The 24966-nt window shown below is 37.8% G+C and overlaps 1 protein-coding gene across 1 annotated transcript in view; it reads left to right on the top strand.

Moving 5' to 3' along the window:
* Positions 1–24634, top strand: part of SLC7A2 (solute carrier family 7 member 2) — a 107309-nt gene extending 82675 nt beyond the window's left edge. The window contains exons 4-12 of the mRNA XM_074951334.1: positions 4051–4216; positions 4841–4977; positions 5959–6181; positions 9047–9183; positions 14728–14830; positions 20317–20507; positions 20881–21047; positions 22403–22511; positions 23920–24634. Of these exons, the coding sequence (XP_074807435.1) occupies positions 4051–4216; positions 4841–4977; positions 5959–6181; positions 9047–9183; positions 14728–14830; positions 20317–20507; positions 20881–21047; positions 22403–22511; positions 23920–24104 (1418 nt within the window). The 3' untranslated portion in view covers positions 24105–24634. The remainder of the gene's footprint in view (positions 1–4050; positions 4217–4840; positions 4978–5958; positions 6182–9046; positions 9184–14727; positions 14831–20316; positions 20508–20880; positions 21048–22402; positions 22512–23919) is intronic.
* Positions 24635–24966: the final 332 nt, after the last annotated feature.

Below are 24966 nucleotides of genomic sequence, written 5' to 3'. Positions count from 1 at the left end.
GACTTAGGCACTTAGAAGCTTAAGTCTCACTGAGCTTTGTCTCCTAAATCAATTAAGTATTTTTGGAAATTTTACCCAGAAGTTTGTGAGGTTGTTGACAAAAGTGAACAGCAGCATATTTGCCTCTGCCATAAACAAGCAGCAGAAAATGAATCAGAGCCCTGAGAAAAGGATAGTTTTACTTTGGAAACTAATTGGACTAATTTTCAAGCAGCAATAATTTTGAGTGCACAATCCTATGAGTCTTGTAAATGTTTTTTCTTTGATTGTGAATTACTGACATTATCAGCGGTTGTTGGAATTGCAGCATTATGGAGTCAGACTGCAATGGAGGTAATAGGATGACAATCATTGTCTGAATATCATTAAGTGTCATTTAGCCATTTATTGGCACATTTACTATTTAGATCACCTGGCCCTAAGAAATTCCCCCTTTTCTTTGTATATACATTTTATAGGAGTAATTTTCTTTGCAAATTTAAAATGAAATTTGGTCATTAGGAGGAAAACAGAGGTTTGGTCTGACAATGAAGCTGAGGAAATAAATAAAGATGAGTTTTTACAGAACACTAAATCATAAGGTTATTTCTTCCCACTCAGCTACCGGTACCTCTTGCTGCCAGTTGTGTACGGTGAATTTCTGTAGATTTAACAAGCTAATAACCTATTTTTAAAATTATATGCATCTCTTTTTGTTTTAAATTAGTTGTTACAATTGCTACAGTCTCATGAAAATTCTTTTCCAGTTGAGTTTCTGTTAGGGAATAGCCAACAACTTCATTTAGACACTGAAGCCCACTTAGCATGCTCAAAATCCCCCTATCAGATTTCATTCTTTTGAGCTATGTTATATTCGGGTGATTGAATTGGTTCAAAAGACATGCATGCTGCTGCTGAGAAGAGAACTGCTAGAGAATGCTTAGGCAGTACTCTGTGGCCACTAGCAAAAGGGCTACTTTTCCCTTCTGAGCAGACACTAGCCATCCTGGCTGCTGCTCTACGGAATGGAAATCAGACAGTTGCATTTACAGTTCAGTTTTTATTCTCTTACTAAGACATTGCCAAAGGAGTATGGCCTGGAGGAAAGATTACAGTTTGGGTCCTGGAAGAGGAAGAAGATGATGAAGAAGAAGGGGCAGGGGAAGAGGGAGGGGGAAAAAAAGACAACCATATTAAAAAAAATCTAGCGAGAAGTCTGGAGTAATAATTCCAGACCTTTAACCCTGGTAGATAAAATATTATCTGCCTTTTTATTTATCCAGAGTAACAGGAAAAAGCAAAATCACATTGTTTGTAACAGCTAAAAATGTCGAGAATACCAATTTTATGTTTACACAGTTTGTGACAGTATTGGATAGCTTCCTCCTTCCTTCCATCTTCTAGGAATTGTTCATCTAGTGAACCTTAGTAGTGAGAATCAGGGTTGTCTTGTGGTCAAAAAGCTCTCAAAAAGACAAGAAATTTGGGCTCCCTTTTAATACATGTACAGTTCCAGCTGCTGTCAGTTGGCTGTCCCAGATTTGATGGCTCTGGTAGGGAGAAATTTCTAGAATCCATTTTTTTTTAATTGGTCATTTTAACATCTTAGGGAGTGCAGTGGAAATCAATCAGTACAACTGATTGAGCCTGAAATGGGGAAGACAAGAGAGTGTGAGAAATGGAAAGAGAAGAAACTTAATTAGTAGCAATAGTAATCCTAACTTGGATGATGGCCATCTGCTGCAGAGAAAGACAAATTCTGGAAAAGTCTTTAATTTGAGAGAGTTTCAAAGATGAAAGGAATGATGCCTGGGTTTTTTGTTTTATTTTTTTAATTTTTCCACTTATCTATATTTTCTTCTGTTTTCTTACCATTCTTTATCTGAAGTGGGCCTCCCCAGTTGTTGTCAATCAATCAGAAAGCATTGCTTCTTAAATTTAGGTAGTAGCTGCCAGACCATTGTTTTTCTTTCTGTCTAGTCCCCTCTTCATTTGTGTTCTCTCTCTGTGTCTTCTGTTCTTCCAAATCCTGTTGTTATTCTCCTTGTCTTAAGACATCACTTCTCTCCTTCCCTTTCCCTCTCCATTCGTTTCCTCTTCTGCCCTCAAGTCACTTTCCCCACTACAGCTGAACCAGCCATAAAATAACTTTGCAGATCTCTGCCACTGAGAGAGGAGGAGGAAGAGTCGAATCTGGGGGTGTCCTGCAGTTCGGGTAGTGCCAGCTCATTGGTTTCAGTGCTAAGCAAAGCTACAGCACTGGGAGTGTCAAAGTGACAGGTGTTTCATGGAGAATATCACACCCTACTTTATAGCACACTAGACAATTGCCCAGGTCTCCTATCGGTGAGAATGGCCTTCAGTGGGAGCAGGAGAAGTTTGTGAAGATCCCCACTCACACATTTTTATTTTTATTGTCCAAACGAATAGTCCATGGAAACCTGTTCATTCATGTTTTCTTTCTACAGATGGAGATTCATTTTTAAGACATTTTGCATGCTGGATTTCATATCATTTTAGGTCCATTGAGAAACTCCTTTCTAGGAGGGTTGGGGTAAGAGGGAGATTTAAAGGTCTACAAAACAATTTACTTCTTCTGCCAATAAAAATACCACCAACAAAGAAAACTTGAGCAGCTCTTATGATAGTTCCATAGTTTCTGAGAATGTGTCTTATGTTGCATTAACAGAATCAGAAATTTCATTTAGACATTATCTTGATAGGCTTAAAATTTTCAGAATTAATCTCTAAATAATGAGGGGAAGCATATAGGTGTGGCATTATTGGAAATACTTTATTTCACAGAGAAATGGTGTGAGATTTTTCTACTGTATTTCATGTTTCCCCATCCCAATTTGTCATCTTGTATTCTGCTAAACTACAGACCAGGCTTCAACTGTCCCCTGTCTAACTTCACAGCAGGGTCTCCCTTGGAAAATGTTCAGATTGTGCAAATAGAGTAGTCTGCTATGTAGAGATACATTTATTTTATATCCTGATTTGCACAACAATACAAAAGATCAAGAAACTCTCTAAATCAAAGTTGTTTAGGAGCTAAATGGATGGTTGTCCTTTAATTATTTTAATAATCTGTATCAGTAGTTTTCAGCCTGTGGTCCATGGATTCCTGGGGGTCTGCAAACTATGTCTAAGATTTCCAAAGGAGTCCGCACCTCCATTCAAAATGTTTGAGGGGTCCACAAATGAAAAAAAGGTTGAAAACCACTCACCTACTGGATGGCCCCATTATTCTAGGAATTAGGGACAGCTCTGGGATGTGCATTGATAACATTAGATTAGAACTGGTCAAAACATGGAAGAAAAAACATGCATTTAAAACGTTTGACTTTTTTAAATCAAAAATTCTAAATTTAATTTTTTTTTACTATTCTACATGAGAATCTAAAAGTCAGCGTGGTGCCAGTTCCTGAACCATGTGTACTGTAGACAGAGAATTCAAATAATTATGGACAGAGAGAATGCCTCTCTTTTTTGCTAACTCACACACGTGCTAGCAAGACTATATCCTACACTTGCATGGAAGAAGAATTAAATCTGATAAGTGTTTTTCATTTGTTGTGTGTGTGTGTGTGTATAAAATCAAATGTAATTTTTAATAGACTGTCTAATCATTTCAAGAGTTTAATCATGAATGTGCATTTTTGAATTCAGTGGATTCCTAATGTTTATGTTAGTTTTATTAAGCCTAGAAGTTCCTTTATCCCAAATAGAAGTATGGACTGGGGGCACAGGAACGAAGTAAGCTACACTTCCCATATATATTTTTTGCCTGCTGGATTAGAAATGGAATTAATGTCAGTCAAGAAGACAGTCATCAGCCTTTGGAGAGAGAGAGGATTAAAAATAGTCTCCATTTTACAGTTTTTATACAGTGTCTATCATAGTATTGAAGTGCTCATTAACCTAGTACCAACACCTAAAAGCTATAGATCTAGTATCATTAACTAAATACTAAAATTAGTCACGTTAGCATGTATGCATTATTAAAGATGCTATTTTACTTCCTAAAGGAGATGTTAATTCTTTAAAATCCCCTCTTGTATTTCATAGGTCTTCTGTCTTTTGGAGTAAAAGAATCTGCATGGGTGAATAAGATCTTCACTGCTGTTAACATCTTGGTTCTCCTCTTTGTTATGATTTCTGGTTTTGTGAAAGGAGAAGCTGACAACTGGAAAATAAGTGAAGAATCTCTCATAAACCTCACAGCACAGACAGGGTAATTGTTTTTTTTTCCTTTTCATCTGTCAATTTTCTTCCATTTTTCTTGTTCCTACTTTAAGCAGCTTCTGATGACAGCTCCTGGTGTACATGCATCTCTGGTAGCCTATGCATTGTAGCAACAGGTTTAGATTTACTGTTTTGTTGGGAAATGTAGACTTGTGTCCTGAAACAGAATTAAATTTTATACTAATTACTTTTTTGCCTTTTACTAATCTCAGCCTTAGCCACCTGGGAAGCTATCGGTGTATATTTCTAAAGATAGCTATTTAACTGCAGTACAGGATGTGATTAACAACAAGATATTGGACCGGATCCTGTGCCATTAAAGTCAGTGGGTGTTTTGCCATTAGTTCCAATGGGAGCAGGACCAGGATTTGTAATGTTTATTTGATAATCCAGTTTTTTCTGTTGTTAATGAATTTTTGGTGATGGAAGATCTTTATCTCAAACATCATACAAAGGTATTTTGTACTGAGAGCTTTGTAAAAAGATCCTTATCTTGAGACTACTCCGCATTTTAAAAGTGTTCATGTAGAGTTACTGGTGATAAAAAACTATTAGATTTCTTCTATCGCAAATTAAAAATGCCTTTTTTCTGTTGTATTTCAATTTTCTATAGAAATTATTCTTCCTATAAGAACGTGACAAGCATGTTTGGGGCCGGTGGTTTTATGCCATATGGTTTTACAGGAACATTGGCTGGTGCTGCAACATGTTTTTATGCCTTTGTGGGATTTGATTGCATTGCAACAACTGGTAAGATGAGATTTCTCTCTCTCTCTCTCTCTCTCTATTTGAAGTAGAAAGTTAGTGGTCAAACTGTGTAATTATATATATCCTAGTCTTCTTCCCTGTCTGCCTCTGTATTGGTCTGTCTATCTCTGCTCTTAAACTCTATCACCATGTCTAGAAAGAGACTGAGATCACTCCTGAATGTGGCTTTCTCATTCCACAGAAAAACAAAATTACAGTGTGAATGAATTTCTCTTTGCCTGCAGTTAGCTACAATGGCAATGGCAGAATGTGGGGACTGATCAGCACAAGCTCTTTCTGCTAAGCCCATATGGCAGGCATCTTGCCTTTTTTTTTTAAACATTCTTCATTGTAGCTTTAGAAAAAACAAACTCAGAGGCTCCATATTCCTTAGAGCTTCTTTTAGACTAATGTGCAATTAATACTTATGAAGCTCAACACAGTAAAAGATCAACAACTTACTTATCCTCGGGGAAGGTATGGTGCAGGCAGTTCGCAGAGAACATAAGAACAGCCATACTGTGTCAGACCAATGGTCCATCTCGCCATGAACAGAACAGGTAATCATCAAGTGATCCATCTCCTGTTGCCCATTCCCAGCTTCTAGCAAACAGAGGCTAGGGACATTTCAGAGCAACTTTCCAAAGACTAATTGTATTGATAGGTGGAAAATTATAGATTTTGGCCTCTCTAAAGCAAAATATAAATTTTATTTATATATATGACATAGATGCAATTATAGATAGATAGATACAATTCTGTATATAATTTCATTTTGCTTAACTTAATTTTTTGTGCTATGTCTGGCCACAAAGTCCTGGGTTACATACTGTATCATTGATTTTACTCTATATGGAATATTAAAGCTATTATTCTTAATATTTAGACTGCAAAACTTACCTTTTTCTGTGTGTTAATGCACATTAAAGTAGAAGATGAAAAAATTTTCCTAGATGAGTAAGAATGTTTGTTTTTCCTCCTTAGGGGAAGAAGTCAGGAATCCTCAGAAAGCTATACCTATTGGAATTGTGACTTCCCTGCTTGTCTGTTTTATGGCCTATTTTGGTGTTTCGGCAGCTTTGACTCTTATGATGCCATACTATCTTCTAGATGAGAAAAGTCCTCTTCCTGTAGCCTTTGAATATGTTGGATGGGGTCCTGCAAAGTATGTTGTAGCAGTGGGATCACTCTGTGCTTTGTCTACAAGGTAAAGAAGAAAAAACTACTAATTTTATTGGGAAATAAGATAATTTAAAAATACAATATATTTCAATGTATGGTCACACTTTTTATATTGAGGGTACATTTTCTTAAGGTTTAACATTTAATAAATATTATAAGCACGTTACTACATGAGTAGTAAGTGATTGTAAGTCATAATTGTAAACAACCTGTTGGACTCTGTAACAGTAGATGAAAACATCTATCAATAATTAAGCATTGGCAAACTTTAAATGTAATCTTAATATAAAGTGTGACCAAATATATTATTTTAGTTGGAAGAGTTGACTAGATTGTGAGATGTATTAATATGTACAGTACATGCATCTTCCTATATATTATAGCCCACATGTAACGTGGTATAAGAACCTATTAGAATAGAATAGTCTTCATACTTATATTTAGGAACAGCCTTAATAGTCTCCTTTTCTGCTAACTGAGCTCATGTATGTTACTAAAGTGGTTTAAATGGCCTCAAGAAGTGGGAGATGTATGGGTTCAACAGCTGGCCTAAAAAAGAAGCAGGCTTGCCTATTTAAGGAGTACTGTTGATGTCACTGAGATAGTCCATGAGTAGTCATGTACAGAAGATAAGCATAATGATTGTGGAAAATAATCAAGTGAAAGACTCTGGGGTGGGAGATTATAAAAAAGGAAAGAGCTCTAAATGACAAGCTAAAAGAATCTTAGGCCTGTGTATGTAAACTAAGTTGTGTTTGTACAGTTAGTTTTGGGATTATAATTTTCTATAGTAATGCCTGAAGTGGACTCTAGCAGTTTTATGATTTTTATAATATTTGTCTTCCATAAAATATAAAAGCAAATGTTTAAATAGAAACTAGAGCAAAGAAAAAAGCAACGGAGAAGAAAACTTTACATAGAAAGTAAAACCATTGGTTACCAAATTATAACTATTGATCTCCTAATTTTTCTTCCAAAGTATTTTAAAGTTTTTAACACCCGAGTTTATTCTGAGAGAGGTAATATCTGACTTTAATGAAATATTAAATTATTTTTTAAATTAATTTAAATTAATTTAATTTTAAAAAAACCTTTTACTTTTAATTCCTTTACTTGGCAGTGTTGTAGGCTGATATGTTGGGAGTATTGCTTTGATCCGAACGCTTACCTACTCCTGGGCCATGTCATTTGAGATTAAAATTTTTACAGTTTTATATATTTCCATTATTTACCAGAATGCAGTCTGAAGATGACAAGAAGCATAATTAACTTCTACACAGACACAACAATAAAAATATGTAGAGGTTTTGGTGATACCAGTATGGAAATATTACTGATTTTTCAAGTTCAGATTTCTTGGCCCTGATTCATGAAAGCATTTTTAATGGGCAAGGGCACTTAAGCACATGCTAACTTTAAGTAGGTACGTAAGTGGTTTCCTGAATCAGCACCAAAACCAGTTAAAGTGTGAATGATTGGTAGTGCTGCACATTAATTTAATTTTAATGCTACTTTTCACAAGCAGTGCTAAAGTGGCTTAGCTTCTGTGGAACATAAAAGCTGCACACCCACTAAATATATGTAGGTGATGTATTCAGTTCTCTGTAGCAAGAAAGGCAACCTCGCTGTATAGTAAAACCTCAGTTTCAGCTTGCTAAGAAGTTATATGGCTGTTACAGAGGCTATACTGTGTGGGGTTTTGTTTGTTTGTTTGGGCGGGGGGTTGTTAGTATGGTTATTTTGATGTGAAAGGAAGAAACCTGACAAATTTTAAATATTTTAAATACAGAAGGAGCTTTGAGTCATCTGTAGTTCAAAATGCTTTTCAAATTCTGCAAATATCAACAGTTTAAAATAGTTTACCTTCAGTTCCTAAATAAAACCAGGAATAATAAATTAGCTTGGCTATGGGTGCTTTAACTGAAAGAAATAATAGGGTTAAGTGTAAACTGTGTGGCGCTTACTTTGAGTTACTGTTGATTAACATTGTCATAAGGAGCTGCAGAATGTGTGAGGTGTTACTGCTTGTGTGATTCACTGTTGCTGACTGACAGAATCTTTCAAGGAACAATAATGCTTAATTGCATAGCTAGTGTTAACCAGGGCCATGCTCCTGGTTCACTAGTATCCCAAGATCTACAGTGATGGCAAAAGTTATTTAGCTATTTTACTACTGTTTCCAATGGAGCAATTGCATTACCACAGAATTGTGAACTAAACTTCTAGTGGTTTTCAGAAACAAAGTAAATTTATTTGTGTCCAAACTGTAGTATCTTTGGTCTATAAATATTTTTACCATCATAAATTTTGTTTTCAGTGAAACATGCCATTAATTAGCATTGTTTCTCTTTTCTATGATATAACCTTGCATGAATTGTGTTTTGCCATGTTGCATGTGTTTGCTTTTTACTCAGTCTTCTTGGATCCATTTTCCCAATGCCACGTGTAATCTATGCTATGGCGGAAGATGGGTTGCTTTTCAAATGTCTAGCTCAAATCAATTCCAAAACGAAGACTCCAGTTATTGCTACTTTGTCATCGGGTGCAGTAGCAGGTGAGACTGAGAGTTGATTATTGTAGGGAAAGGTGCACTGCTTCACGCATTGCGTGTGTGGAAATCCAATACTGTCAGGCAAGTTTTGGTTTGCTTTTGACTGAAAGCATAAAATATGATTGTCTCAAGGTAAAATAACCTTTTTCCTACCACAGACTTTTATTTATTTATTTATTTATTTATTTATGTAATCTCAAGTGCTTTGGAAGCACAGGTTCAAAAGAACAAAACAACATGAAAATAAGCTTTTCCTAGCTTCCCGTTTTAGTTGACTTTACCAGTAGACTACAATGCTTTTAATAATGTGTATTTGAACTTTAAATTTTTCTGTTCTAGTCTTCTCGGCTCTATGTTCCCTCTGCCCCGAATTCTGTTTGCCATGGCACGAGATGGTTTACTGTTTAGGTTTCTTGCCAAAGTGAGTAAGAGGCAGACACCAGTTGCTGCCACATTGACAGCAGGGGTCATCTCTGGTAAGCTCTGAAAACATAGGTTTCTTCAAACTGGGATTTGAACCTTGTATGCACGTGCATGGATTATAAGAAGGGCCTGCTTGTTAACTTCTCATGCATGTAAGTTGGGAATAAAATTGCTGACTAATTGAAGGGCATAAGAATTCCAAATCATGGCAATCGTGGTGGCGGTGGTGTCCTTGATGTCAATGAACTCGCAACTTTTTGTGCTTTCTAAGTTTGGCTTCTTTTGCATTACAGACAAAAAGTTATTTACTTTGGGGCATCTGGAATAAAACTGTCTTTATAACTCAGCCATTGGACTATGCTCTGTTGTGAGGTTTGGGTATAGGAAATTTTAGTTCGAGAATAATGTATTTAATTGTTTAGAAATACTAGGGGGGAATGTGTTTTTGTTATGGGGACAAAAAAAGAAATAAAATTATGAACGATCTTCAGTATGGCAACTACAAAATGGTTTTAAAAAAGAGGAAATTTTACACATTCTTTGCACATAAAGGGCACTAATCCATTTTTAGTACAGATATTTTGCTAGGATCATTACGTATGTGTGTATGTACACAAATACAGAATGCATCAAAGCAACATTTCCAGGAGCTGTTACCATTGAGTGTGCAAATTCCTACACTTCGAAGTGGAGATTTATTTATTTCTTTTTTAAACTCTTTCATTGTTGTCAAAATGCATATCTCTTGTATTGCTTAATGTACCTGGAACACAAATTATACCCTACTGATTTCAGTGTAATGTCAGCTTTGCATGGAAAAATGAGGGTAGGCTGGCTCCAGATGATAAAGACCAAGAGATTCAGATAAGACTAAAACATGTATTTATTATTTATCATACTGTCGCATCTACAAGCCATAGTCAGGACCCTTTTGTTTGAAGAGCTTTACAAACATAAAGGAAGCCCTGGTCATGCCCCAAATAGTTCATAATCTAAAAAATGGCCTTAATTCGTCTTTTTTTTTTTATGTCACAGTACAAATCTATAATGCAGAATTACTCTTTATAAAGAGACACTTAATCTGACTTTCCAGATTGCTTTCATGTTGCACCAGCTCCTTTTTCTGCTATATTTTGGAAAAATGTGGAAATCTGGTATCAAAAGTGATTTTTCATTTTGGTGGAATTATGAACCGACGCAGAAGAAGAGAAGGAAAAATGTTTTTCCCAGTTGGGTAAACTGATGAGTGGAAATATGCAGTCTTGGTTGCAGCAGCACAAGAGCAGGTTTCAGAGGAGCAGCCGTGTTAGTCCGCAAAAAGAACAGGAGGACTTGTGGCACCTTAGAGACTAACACATTTATTTGAGCATAAGCTTTCGTGAGCTACAGCTCACTTCAAATTCAAAGCCAGTTTGGGGGGTGTAATTGTGTGGGCGGGTGGTTTATCCCAACAGAACAAAGTTTTTTGATACAGCAGGTAACTTTTTTTCTTTTTTCTTTAAGAAAATGTGTATCTAGTAACTTGTAGGCTTACATTTACTAGATCTGTTAAAAATGATGAATGCAGCATGAAAGTAATCTGGCATTCCTACTAAATCTGAGCATGGATAGTCTCACAGTTTTAAACAGTGTTAAGAAGGTTGGATTTTGACCTTTTACTATGTTATCAAGTCAAAACTACAGGTGAGGTCAAACATAATTATATGTATTTGTCCTTTTTCTTATATAATAATTCTGATAATGAAATTCTGTGGACAGCAAAATGGTTGGCTCACAGTCCAATCATATTTTACCAAAGGCAGCAGGCTAATGAGAGAGGTATTACCTGGATCTGTAGTGCTGCATATCTCCCTGAATTGTATTTGCACTTTAGTGCAACAACGTGGGATGTGCACCTAAAATGAATTAACAAAGTTTAGGTTCTGGTTTCCAACTATTTTGTGATAGGTTTGACTTCTCTTCTGATAAGTAATAATTAGAAGTTGAGTAAGCATCGATTATATAAAGGATTTATAGTTGTTTGCAATTTTTATATCTACTAAGGGAAAAAATTCATCTGATGGAACTATATATATATAAATTTTGAAATACAATAATTATAAGCTTGTGTCCATTTTGATAGTATTTTTCTCCAAGCATATATTTGGTAGTTTTAACACTGTTTAAAGTGAAATTGTCTTTTTCTGGATGCTTTGTGTGCTTCAAAGCTCAACATCCTTTAAACTCTGCATAAGGTTCTCATATATAAGGGAAAGGGAAATATGGAGATTGCATTGGATAATATAAATATATTTCAGAGTAACAGCCGTGTTAGTCTGTATTCCCAAAAAGAAAAGGAGTACTTGTGGCACCTTAGAGACTAACCAATTTATTTGAGCATAAGCCTTCGTGAGCTACAGCTCACTTCATCCGATGAAGTGAGCTGTAGCTCACGAAAGCTTATGCTCACATAAATATATTTACTTATCTTGCCAAAATGAATATATGTCCTACATTCATGGTGCTAACAATATTAAAGATGTACTATTTTCTGTCTTGCCACTAGTAGTGTATTCAGAAATTTGAGATGTACTGTATAAATACTAATGTGGCTAACCTTCAAAAGCAGATTATTTTTGAAAAGTTTCTTGGCCATAAAGTCACGCATCTTGTTGATCACAAATAATGCTATAATTAAAAAAAATACGAAGTAAAAAGCTGTGATATTTTAAATATAATAATCATATGCTATAATTAGCTAGAGTATGATAAAATTGACTTGTAATGTACAGGAACACTTTAAGACTGGAAGGATGAAAATTAAATCGAATTCCTTTATTTTGGTTTATGAACATATGCACATTCTGCTGTCCCTCTGCTTTGCCTGTCAGTGCTGTCTCTGAGCACCCTAGGCAGTGAAATATATGAGAAATCTTCTCACAGAATGCTTCATAGTTTTTGTACAAACCTCCCTGTTCAAAAGACTAGTGAATGTAGGGTGCTTCCACGATCATTAAAGAAATTGTATTCCTGGGTTAGTTATTAGCCCAGCAGATTTTGGTAATATTGCAGTCTTATTTTGGGGAATTAATCTTTTCTGTTTTTCTTCATGATCAAAAAGACGTGTGTGTGTGTGTGTGTGTGTGATATATATAAAATCAAGACGGTGGGAGGGTGTATGCTTTTTATATATATACACGCACATACATATATGTAATATAAAAATAATGCATGCATTATCATATACACACACAATTTATTTATTGTGAATGTGACGAGAAGTAAAGATCAGTGACAGTCACTTTGGATTCATGCCAGGCAAGTCAATAAAACAGTGAATGCTATCTTTGCTGGTGTAAAAATATAGAGAAAAGAGGAAAACCCTGCACATAGTATTCATCAGTCTTGAGAAGGCTTATGACCACATTCCGAGAGAAGGCATCTGGTGTATGGGAATGAAACCGATATCTGAAGACTATATCAGACTCCTCCAGGACATGCACAAGGGTGCTTTTATCGCAGTCAGAAGGCCACTTGGAGAAACTGAACAGTTTCTAGTAAGAGTTGGAGTACATCAAGACTTGGACTAAGCCCCTTTTGTGTTCATGTTGGTGCTCAATGCACTTACAGAGAACATCCAGAGTGGCACCCTGGTGCATGCTTTTTGCAGATGATGAAGTTCCTGTGGAGGGAGCAAAGAGGAAGCGGAAGAAGATTTAGAGAGATAGAGGTGAAAGAAATGGCATGAAAATCAGCAGAAATAGAATATATGGTCTGTTCATTCAATGATAACTTGCAGGAAGACAACGGATCTATAAAGTCTGGAGGGCCAGCCACTACCAAAAGTACAGAAGTTCAAGTACCTAGGTTTGGTAGTACAGGATAATGGTGAACTCAGTGATGAACTTATAAGCAGAACAGGAAAGGCCTGGAGAGAACTGAGCAGAATGATCTGCAATAGGAGGAAGCCTATCAAATTGAAAAGTAAGATATTTAAGATGGTAATTAGGCTGTATTTTTGTAGGGCTCTGAATGTTGGACACTGGAAGAGACGTTGAAGGAAGGATTTTTAGTACAAGGGAAATGAAAATGTTAAGAGGGATGCTTGGAGTTATTAAGATGGACCATATTTGGAACAAATGAATTAGGAGAGGTTTGAAGGTGATATCAATTATAGAACAGCTGACAGCATCCAGGTGTAGATGGTTTGGGCATGTAAAAAGATAATAGGAAGAATATATTGACAACAGGGTGTTAAACTTAGAAGTGGAGGGTAAGAGGAGAATTAGAAGACCCAAAACTAGATGGATGAATGTCATACAAAAGGATCTGGTTAGCTCTGATGTTTCTGAGGATCTGCTTCAAGCAAACTGGAAAGGAGAAGGAGGACTCAAACAGTCAATGCCATCTAGATGGGGCAAGGCTAGAAGAAGAAACACATTGGAAGTCACAGTGAAGTTGCCTTGCCAGAGAAGGCGTAAAATAAGCCACTTTTAAAATAATGCTGTTTATTAAAAAATCATGCAGTCACCTGAAAAATACTAAGATTTTATTCAACCTGAATTTACATTTAAATTGACTTACTTTTGTCTATAGGCACCAATTCAGCAAAGCATTTAAGGATGTGCTTAATGGGATTTAAGCAGGTTCCCAAGTGGTTTGCTGAATTAGGGCCTAGTACACACACATTACATGTACCGGTTATAGATTAAGGTCCTGATCCAGTCTGTCTTGGATCCACATGCATGTCAGTAGATTGGATCCCACTGTAAGCTTGTGGTTTCAGGCTCTGACCGTGCAAGCCCTCAGCCTGTGGAATTTGAGTAGGAGTTCTATGTACAGCACGCTTGCAGGATCTGGCTCTTTGATAATTAATATTCTCCAAAATTTTCTACAATACCTTAATAAAAATAAAGTGTTATATTTTTAAGTGAGAAATGTTTTCACATAGGGTTATGTTACATATCAGTTTTCATAGCTGAAAATGACATTTTTACATGACAGCAGTGAGGGGCCTCCTAAAATGTATTTTTCATTATGTTCCTTCCTAATTGTATTGTGTTTACCCCTCTGTCTTTAACTTAAGAACCATTCCTACTATACAACTAAATAAATGTCCAGAATAACTATATTAAAAATCACACAGCAGGTATATAGAGAATTTTGGCTGCAAGGTTTTCATTAGTGTTTCCTAGATGTTCTCCGGGTGTCTTATATTTGAAAACAAAAAAGTAGACAAAAAAAAATTTGTGAACTTGGTTGCCTAAAGTTAGTAGGTACCTAAATCCCTGTTTAGGTACACAAATAAATGTGACTCTCAGGAAGTGCTGAGCAACCACAGTGAGAGCTGTGGGTGCTCAGGGTTTCTGCAAAGAGACCAATTTTATTTCAATGCCCTCATACAGAGTTAGGTGTCTAACTCCAGGCAACCGAGTTTAAAAATGTGGGTCTTTACTTTGAAAATTCATTTTTATGCATTACCATGGTTTCACTTGTATTACTGTTTGTAAGTCAACTACATAAAAACTCCATACATAGCCTCTTGAGCTGCCTTAAAAATCTTAACTCTCAATATGTAACTTTCATACATATTCTGTATTTCTTTCTTCTTTTTTTAGCTATAATGGCATTTCTTTTTGACCTAAAGGCTCTGGTGGATATGATGTCTATTGGTACACTTCTTGCTTACTCACTTGTAGCAGCCTGTGTTCTCATCCTCAGGTGAGCTCCACCCTCACCCCCCTGTTTGTTCTGCTGTATTTTATTTTGTCCTATGCAGAATACATTTAAAATACCATTTTTGTTTGTATAACTTTTATTCTAGGTACATACATATTGTAAAATTAGGTTCACTCTTGTAAAATGTTAATCCATGTGTGGTTTCTTAATTTAATGATTACCAGAAGTGGTGTCCCTTCAGAGTTGGATATACACTAAGAATAGACACAGTGTAATGCCAGTGTGGGCATAGGTCAAATCCAAAACCTTATTTGAAATCTAAGAGGGTTTTACTTTCTGAAAGATAAATTACACGGTCTTCAGCTCCAAATAGTATAGAAGGACCTCATGTCAAAACATTGAAACATTCAAAGCTAGAAACATATTTCTAATTTTACAATATAATTTATAGTTTATCTCCTACTGTATACAGCAAGCACAGTAAATTGTGGGAGCTATATATGAATAGTATAAATACTCTAATAAATTTGCTTCGTGGGCCAAATCCTGACCTTCTAGTATGTTTCCATCTGGTGAATCAATAAATAAGGAGACTGAAAACAGATGCTTGGGATTTGCCCAATCCAGAATCAGTAAATTCTGGACAGATCTGAGGTGTCATTAGAGGAGGTTTTGGAACCAATTGATAAATTAAAGAGTAACAAGTCACCAGGACCAGATCGTATTCACCCAAGAGTTCTGATGGAACTCAAATATGAAATTGCAGAACTACTAACTGTAGTTTGTAATCTAGCATTTAAATCAGCTTCTGTACCAAATGACTGGAGGATAGCTAATATGACACCAATTTTTAAAAAGGGCTCCAGAGATGATCCAAGCAATTACAGGTTAGTAAGCCTGACTTCAATACTGGGCAAACCAGTTGAAACTATAGTAGAGAATAGAATTATCAGACACATAGATGAACATAATTTGTTGGGGAAGAGTCAGCATGGTTTTTGTAAAAGGAAACCATGCCTCACCAATCTTTGAGGGGGTCAACAAGCATGTGGACCAGGGGGATCCAGTGGATTTAGTGTACTTAGATTTTCAGAAAGTTTTTGACAAGGTCCCTCACCAAAGGTTCTTAAGCAAAGTAAGCTGTCATGGGATAAGAGGGAAGATCCTCTCATGGATTGGTAACAGGTTAAAAGATAGGAAACAAAGGGTAGGAACAAATTTACCAGTTTTCAGAATGGAGAGAGGTAAATAGTGATGTCCCCCAGGGGTCTGTACTGGGACCAGTACTAGTCAACATATTCATGAATGATCTGGAAAACGAGGTAAACAGTGAAGTGGCAAAATTTGCAGATGATCACTATCTTGAGAAGTTTTGTAAGTCCAAAGCAGAATGTGAAGAACTACAAGGAATCGCACAAAACTGGGTGACTGGGCAACAAAATGGCAGATGAAATTCAGTGTTGATTAATGCAAAGTCATGCACATTGGGAAACATAATCCCAACTATACATATAAAATAATGGGGTCTAAATTAGTTACCAAGAGAGAGATCTTGGAGTCATTGTGGATAGCTCTCTGAAAACATCCACTCAATGTGCAGCGGCAGTCAAAAAACCGAACAGAATATTGGGCATGATTAAGAAAGGGATAGATAATAAGATAGAAAATATCATATTGCTTCTATATAAATCCATGGTATGCCCACATCTTGAATACTGCGTGTGATTGCCCCATCTCAAAAAAGATATATTGGAATTGGAAAAGGTTCAGAAAAGGGCAACAAAAATTATTAGGGGTATGGAATAGCTTCCATAGGAGGAGAGATTAAAAAGACTGAGACTTTTCAGCTTGGAAAAGAGATGTTGAAGGGGGGATATGAGAGAGGTCTATAAAATCATGATTGTTGTGTAGAAAGTAAATAAGGAAGTGTTGTTTACTCCTTCTCATAACACAAGAACTAGGGGCCACCAAATGAAATTAATTGGCAGCAGGTTTAAAACAAACAAAAGGAAGTATTTCTTCACACAGTGCACAGTCAGTCTGTGGAACTCTTGCCAGAGGATGTTGTGAAGGCCAATACTATAACAGGGTTAAAAAAAGAACTAGATAAATACATGGAGGATAGGTCCATCAATGGCTATTAGCCAGCATGGACAGGGATGGTCTCCATAGCCTCTTTTTGCCGGAAGCTGAGAATGGGTGACGGGGGATGGATTACTTAATGATTACCTCTTCTGTTCATTCCCTCTGGGGCACCTGGCATTGGCCACTGTTGGAAGACAGGATACTGGGCTAGATATTGGTCTGACCCAGTATGGCCCCTCTTATGTTCTAAGTACACAGAGGATACAGTGTACTTAGACTTTCAGAAAGCCTTTGACAAGGTCAGAGAAATATCTCAAGGCAAGGCATCCTTATAAGCTATAGAATGGTGCTCCTTTTGTGATCTAATACAGTGGTTCTCAATCAAGGGTGTACGCATCTAGATATTTGCCTAGTTTTACAACAGGCTACATAAAAAGCACTAGTGATGTTAGTACAAATTAAAATTTCATGCGGACAATGACTTGTTTATACTGCTCTATATACTATACACTGAAATGCTAGTACAATATTTATATTCCAACTGATTTATTTCATAATTATGTGGTAAAAATGAGAAAGGAAGCAATTTTTCAGTAATAATGTGACTGTGACACTTTTTTGTATATTTTCTGATTTTGTAAGCAAGTAGTTCTTAGGTGAGGTGAAACTTGAGGGTACTCAAGGCAAATCAGATTCCTGAAAGGGGTACAGTAGTCTGGAAAGGTTGAGAGTCACTGATCTAATAGGTGACACTTGTCTATAATTACAGCTAATCTAAAGGTATTTTTAATGTAAGGTAACTGAATAACAATGATACATTGGTACTGCAATGCATAAGACAGGTTTTGTTAATTGTGTGTATTGCTGGTAGTTGGGGCAATAAATGAAGGTTAAAACTAATTAAGTAGTCACAGGAACTCAGACTGATAATTTTGAAAAATGTAACAGTAGTTCTGACGATAGTACAGTAACTCCTCGCTTAACGTTGTAGTTATGTTCCTGAAAAATGCGACTTTAAGCGAAACGATGTTAAGCGCATCCAATTTCCCCATAAGAATTAATGTAAATGCGGGGGATTAGGTTCCAGGGAAATTTTTGTCACCAAGCAAAAAACTATATTATATATATATATGCACACACAGTATAAGTTGTAAACAAACAATTTAATACTATACACAGCAATGATGATTATGAAGCTTGGTTGAGGTGGTGAAGTTAGAGGGTGGAAGAGGGTGGGATATTGCCCAGGGAATGCCTTACTACTAAATGATGACTAGCATTCAGCTGAGCCCTCAAGGGTTTACTCGTTCTTAATGTAGCCTCACACTCTACAAGGCAGCACGAATGGAGGGAGAGGAGACAGCATGGCGGACAGAGACACACACCCTGTGTGTGGAGGAGAGAGAGAGAGATGCGCATTGCCCCTTTAAGTATGCTGACCTGACTCTAAGTACATTGCCTTTAAAAAGATCAGGAAGTTGAGACAGCAGCTGCTGTCTCTCCATCCTGAGCCCTGTCCTGTCCCCACCCTGCTCTGTATGGAGAAGGGATAAGTGGGGAACGGGGGAGGGGACACACTGACATTAGCTCCCCTCTTTCCCCCTCCCCTGCACAGCAAGTAGGAGGCTCCCAGGAGCAGCTCAAAGGCAGAGGGCAGGAGCAGCACATGGCAGTGGGGGGAGGGACAGCTGAACTGCTGGCAATTGGTAGCCTGCTGGGTGGCTGCTGCACAGGGAACTTAGGGGAGCAGGGAGCTGATAGGGGGGCTGCTGGTCCACCCTGGTTCCAAGCGCCCACCAGCAAGCTGCAACGGGCTGCTCTTTCTGCAAGCAGTGGACAAAGCAGGCAGCTGCCAAACGATGTTATAAGGGAGCATTGCACAACAGTGGACAAAGCAGGCAGCTGCCAGAAGATATTATAAGGGAGCATTGCACAACAGTGGACAAAGCAGGTGGCTGCCAAACGATGTTATAAGGGAGCATTGCACAACTTTAAACGAGCATGTTCCCTAATTGATCAGCAAAACAACGAAACAATGTTAACCAGGATGACTTTAAGTGAGGATTTACTGTAACTTAAATTCATTGAGTTTATCATTCACAGGAGAATATGCTCTCTTTCATAGTAAGGTTGCATGTATTTAAAAACATTACATTCCTTCCAAAGTTGGTGTTAAATCTCAGCCTTATTCAATCAGTATGTTTCTTAGTGTTTTTCCTGTAGACTGCCTCATGCTCATGTCAGGGAAAGTTTATTGAAAAGACCTACTGTATTTCAAGAAATCCTCTTCCATCTCCTTCCTTTATCTCATGAAGGGTTTTTGTATTGTGTTGTGTTTTCTATTTAGATTATAAATATTTTGCTGAAAAACAGCTGCCTCCCACAGTATAATTAAAAAACCAGCAAAAAGCCTCTTCTAGCTTATTACTTTCTCAGAAAATCTTAGGAGACATGGTGTTAGCTTTGTAAAAGTGGTGATCTGTAATTGTTAACTTTTTAAGAGAGTATATTACCTTCAGCAGTATCCTCTATACCTGTGGTTCTCAATCTTTTTCCATTCCACAACTCCTTCAGGATTACCCCTCCCATTTAGCAAAATGGAAAGGAAAGGGTGATTATGACCCCACTCCCCCACAACACCTGCCTGCAATCCCCAGTTTGAGAGCTCCTACTGCATACAGTTCTTATGTGTTTCTCTTGTTCCATTCTAAACTGTGAAAGTCCAGGCTATGGGAAACCAGCTTATCAGGGTGTAATCTTCCTTTATTATTTTATATATGATAGTGCCCAGTATGGCAGGCAGTGTTGGACAATAGGCCCCTTTGCAGAGAATTTAGAGATTAAATTGACTACCTAGAACAGGGGTGGCCAACCTGCACCAGAGAAGGAGCCAGAATTTACCAATGTATGCTCCCAGCACCTCCCACCCACCGGCAGCGCCACTGATCAGCGCCTCTCCCTCCCTCCCCGCACCTCCCGATCAGCTGTTTCATGGTGTACAGGAGGCTCTGGGGGAGAGGGGGAGGAGCGAGGGCATGGCAGGCTCGGGGAGGGGGCGGGAAGGGGTGGAGAGGGGGCAGGGCCTGTTGCAGAGCCAGGGGTTGAGCAGTGAGCACCCCCTGGCACATTGGAAAGTTGGCGCCTGTAGCTCCAGCCCTGGAGTCGGTGCCTGTACAAGGAGCCGCGTATTGACTTCTGAAGAGCCGCATGTGGCTCCGGAGCCACAGGTTGGCCACCCCAACCTAGAAATAAAAGAAGATAGAAGGGATGCCACATGAATTTTGCAAGAGCAGACTTTATTTTTTATTGTAGCTATTAGTGTAGAGTGGAATCATTGGAGACTGCTGCGGCATTTATAACCATCCTCCTTTAACCCCCACCACAAGCTTAACTTCTTTACTTGTTACAGTCTTGTATATAAATATCTATTTATTTGTGGATAGGTACCAACCCAGTTTAACCTATGACGAACCAAAATATTCTCCAGAGAAAGAGGCTCTGACAGGATCAGAAAGGGAATCTGAAATTAGTATGCTTCAAGGGCACCGCTTCAGTCTTCGGACATTGATGAATCCATCCAGTTTGCCAACAGAGCAGTCTGCTACTACTGTTAGCTTTTTGGTGGGTCTATTAGGTAAGTCTACAGATACCCAAATAAGTACAATACATTCAAATCAAGTTCCATAAATAGTGGAATTTAATTAAGCAGAACAAAAGTTCAAATCCAGTGGTAACATCCTAGAGTACCTTCTCATGAATGTCAAAAATGAAGTATTCTGGTAGGAAAACAGATTTTTATAGTTTGTTCCATAATCTTATTTATTTTCCTTCAGTCAAAAATAAGGCAGAATAAAGTGTTTTCTTGTCAAAACAGACTTTTCTCATTTTAACATCTGATAATGTCTCTACTGATAAAGATCTGCTTTATCATATTAAGTTGCATGGAATATTTAAAAAGTTTTGAGAGGTTTGACTTTCTTCCAATTCTTATTTTCTTTTTCACACAGCTTTTCTTGTGTGTGGGTTGAGTGTTCTGACCACATATGGGATTCATTTGATTGCTAATATGGAGCCTTGGAGCATTGGTCTTCTTGCTGTGTTGGTAGTACTCTTCATAGTCATAGTTCTCACCATTTGGAGGCAGCCTCAGAGCCAGCAGAAAGTGGCCTTTATGGTGAGTAAGTTAACATAAATAATACAGAGTTTAAATTTGTTTTAATAAAACTATGTGTGTGTGTGTGGCTGTGTCTATGCTTGTGTTTTTCAGACAATGTGTCTCACCATTGCACTATTGTACCTCCATTGGTGATAGTGACAGTGCTAGTGTAGACAGGTCTTAGGCATTTTTACCACCCCATTGTCTAGACGGTCTCAGATCAATTCTAGTATGATTTCATTGCAGACTGGATGAGGAGGCCTTGCATAGGGTGCACCATACCCCTTTCACACCGCAGTGCTGCACACCACTGATTGGTGGCATTAGCTGGTAAATTGCCTAGTACAGAGATCCACCAGCTATTCCCTACCACTTGCGGGTGCTGAGGCAAGCAGCACAGAGGCCATTTCAGCCCTAAGGTTGGGTTAGCAGTTGAAGAGTGGCTTCACTACTATAGAGCCTGTAACTTAGAGGGAAGAGTTCCTCCCTCCCAGCCCTGGAGGAGCAGTTTAGCACAAAAACCCAGTTGCTTAGTCCCGGTCTACACTGGGCCGGGGGGGGGGGGGGGGTCGACCTAAGATACGCAACTTCAGCGACGCAAATAGCTTAGCTGAAGTTGGCGTATCTTAGGTCGACTTACCTGGCTGTGAGGACGGCAGCGAGTCAACTGCTGCCGCTCCCCCGTCGACTCCGCTTCCGCCTCTTGTGAGCTGGAGTTCCGGAGTCGACGGGGAGCGTATTCAGGGATCGATTGTATCTCTCCGGTGGGTAGTGAAGACCTGCCCTTAGACTGTGTGCCATGATTCCTTGGAGTATGAATAAGTCTTTCACATACACTACAAGGATTTTTTTTTTTTTAATGGGCAGTTAGGAAAGTGGAGATGAACTGAGTGATGGGATGAGGTATGGGAGGCTATTTGGTATGGTGATTGGGAAGGACAGGGATATAAATGGAGTGTGCTTTTTTATTGAGGCATGTTATCCTTTTTAATTATTTATAAAGTGTGCTGAGAGCTGTGGGTAAAGGCTGTTGAATATAAATTTAAATCAGTAAAATAAGTATTGTTTCAGGCTGCCCACCTAGATTAATTCAGGAATTCAGCACTGCATTGCTGTATGTTCAGTGCAAATTGACAAGGTTTTCTTTGCAGCTGTGGGGACCAAACCTTTTTTTAAAAATGAAAGCGTAACTAGTGATTAACAGTTTTGCAGAAACTAGTGATTAACCCTCACACTAAACAGGAAAAGAGTCTTACTCTCACTGGTGAGTGGGTCTGCCAGTCCCTTTATTTGTATTACAAAACTGAAATGTGCCATTTATTGTGTGGAAAGGTTTGAAAAACATTACTATCTTATAAACTATTTCCCCTTAGGTTCCATTCTTGCCATTTTTGCCATCCTTCAGTATCTTGGTGAATATTTACTTGATGGTACAGTTAAGTGGAGAGACTTGGATCAGATTTAGCTTCTGGATGGCTTTTGGTAGGTACTTTACAACAACTGTTTACATTAGGATTGATGGGTCCTCTCTTGTGGTTCTTTCTAGGAATGATTTAATCATCTTCTTTTAACTATTCAAATAAAAAGCTTTCTTTCAATAAATGTCAAATGATATCAATAGTCAAAACAAAAACATACCTCAGAAGATGTATGCACCTGCTGCCAAAACTGCACATGCGGTTGTGAGGTAGCAGGAATCATAAAAGCTACAGGACTAATTCCAGTTAGCTTACTGCTATCTTCCAAATATAGGCGATGTGTTTATGTAGGCCTGGAAAGCATTAACATTGAGTTTGGTAAATCTTTTCTGCCTGCCTACTCTATTTCAGAGGCAGCACTTTCAACTCACTTTGTGATACAAAATCAAAACAGGGAATATTTAACATATTCTCAGGATTTGTTTTGATAAATTAGGGTGACCCGATGCCCTGATTTTATAGGAACAGTCCCAATATTCAGGGCTTTGTCTTATAGAGGTGCCTATTACTCCCCACCCTTCCCAATTTTTCACACTTGCTATCTGGTCACCCTATGGTAAATACAAAATCAGAGCTGAAAGTGGTTGTTGTGTCAAAATGCTCCTGAAAGGTTAGCTGGGATTCAATGAGTGTAGTGGCAGAGAAAGAGAAATCTGTGTAGGCTTTGTTCACACACACATACCAGTAGCACTGATTTTAACCAAATTGGTTTAGAAACTGAGTTAGTTAAATCATTGCAAATAATTTATATGGACAGTTTTTTAAATTGGTTTAAGAAAGTGCTTTTTATTGATGTAGCTTAAGTTGGTTAAACCAATTTAAGAGTATTCACATGAAGAGGTTGCACTGATTTAACTAGCTCAGTTTCTAAATCAATTTACTTAAATTGGTAGAGACTGTGCCTGTAAGCCAGGCCAGAAAACATGGGGAGAAAAAGATGTAAAATCAAGATCAGTATTTTTCTAATAATTATAGTCAAAACTGTAGAGAGAGGAGTATTTGCAACTACTGTTTCTGTTTCCTACTACTCTGTGTATCATTCTCCTCTGAACTGCCGTACTTTTGAATTGTAGAAAAATACACTGACTGCAAAGTCAGTTTTGGTGCTCCAAACTTGTATTGCAGTCATGAATTACAGGCAGCGGTCACCATTAGCAGTGCGGATAAGAGCATACACAAATGACTGGGAAATAGACAGAAATGTTGCATTGGGGTCCAGCACTGTCAGTTGTCTTTAATGTAGGGAAGAGCTACATTACCAGGCACAAAGTCCTGAAGTACTAGTAGTAATTTGCATACCATAGGCAGGGAACTGTTCAGGTAAAAGGTGTCAGTTATCCAGGGGGTTGGGAATCACTCTTAATGCAGTGTTTGCCTGAAAAAAACTATTAAGTATTTTTTTTGTTTGGAAGGCTTCTTTATTTACTTTGCGTATGGCATCAGACACAGTCTTGAAGGTCATCCTAGAGATGAGGAAGATGAAGATACTTGCTCCGAAAATAGTGGAATACAGGAAAAGAACCCCGTGGAAGAAGCAGATGAACATGTTGATGAAAATGCTCGGTTTATTACACATGAAAGGACAAGTGAATGTTAATGTTTGCAAACAACCTTAATGTGCATGTCTCTTAAGTAATAGTAAACTGTGACCGAATGTAGTTGCTGAACGAAATTTTCAAAAGGTAGCTGCCAGCAGATTAACAATAATTTATATTTGTGCATCTTGAAAGTGCCTACCACAAAGCATGACTGACATGTTGGACTAGCTGCTAATTCCTCTTGGATACTTCAGATCCAGTATCATGAAGACTTTCTTCAGTGATAAATTGATGTCCCAGATGAAAACATCAAGGAAGATGAGGGGAAGGACAGACTTCCAAGGGGATAACTGTACCTTTGCTATGCTAAAATTTTGGTTGCACAATTATATACAATTAATTGGTGATCATAAAGTATAAAGAATTTTAGGATTGCTTACAAAAGAGGGCCCTGAACATTTTATGAGGAAAGCAACTGCTTTTCATATGTTCTTCTTATCCCTGTTCATTAAAATACTTTGTCACAGTCTGATAGGGTATCATGAATAACAAATTTCAAAGTAGCAGCCGTGTTAGTCTGTATTCGCAAAAAGAAAAGGAGTACTTGTGGCACCTTAGAGACTAACAAATTTATTTGAGCATAAGCTTTTGTGAGCTCACGAAAGCTTATGCTCAAATAAATTTGTTAGTCTCTGAGGTACCACAAGTACTCCTTTTCTTTTTATGAATAACAAAGTGACCGTACTCTTTGATCATTAAAATATTGAATTCCTTCTTATTGCTTTACAGGGAACTAGTGCGAGATTAATTGGGAGTTGGTCTAGAGCAGTGGTCTTCAACTTCTGGGGGTTCACAGACTATGTCTAAGTGATCCGTGAAAGGTGACTATGAAAATAAAGTATCAGGAGGTAGCCGTGTTAG

Source organism: Natator depressus, chromosome 4 (genome assembly GCF_965152275.1).
Source record: "Natator depressus isolate rNatDep1 chromosome 4, rNatDep2.hap1, whole genome shotgun sequence".
NCBI lineage: Eukaryota > Metazoa > Chordata > Testudines > Cheloniidae > Natator > Natator depressus.
Note: the sequence above shows the minus strand (reverse complement) of the source record. Positions and strands in the feature narration are given on the sequence as shown.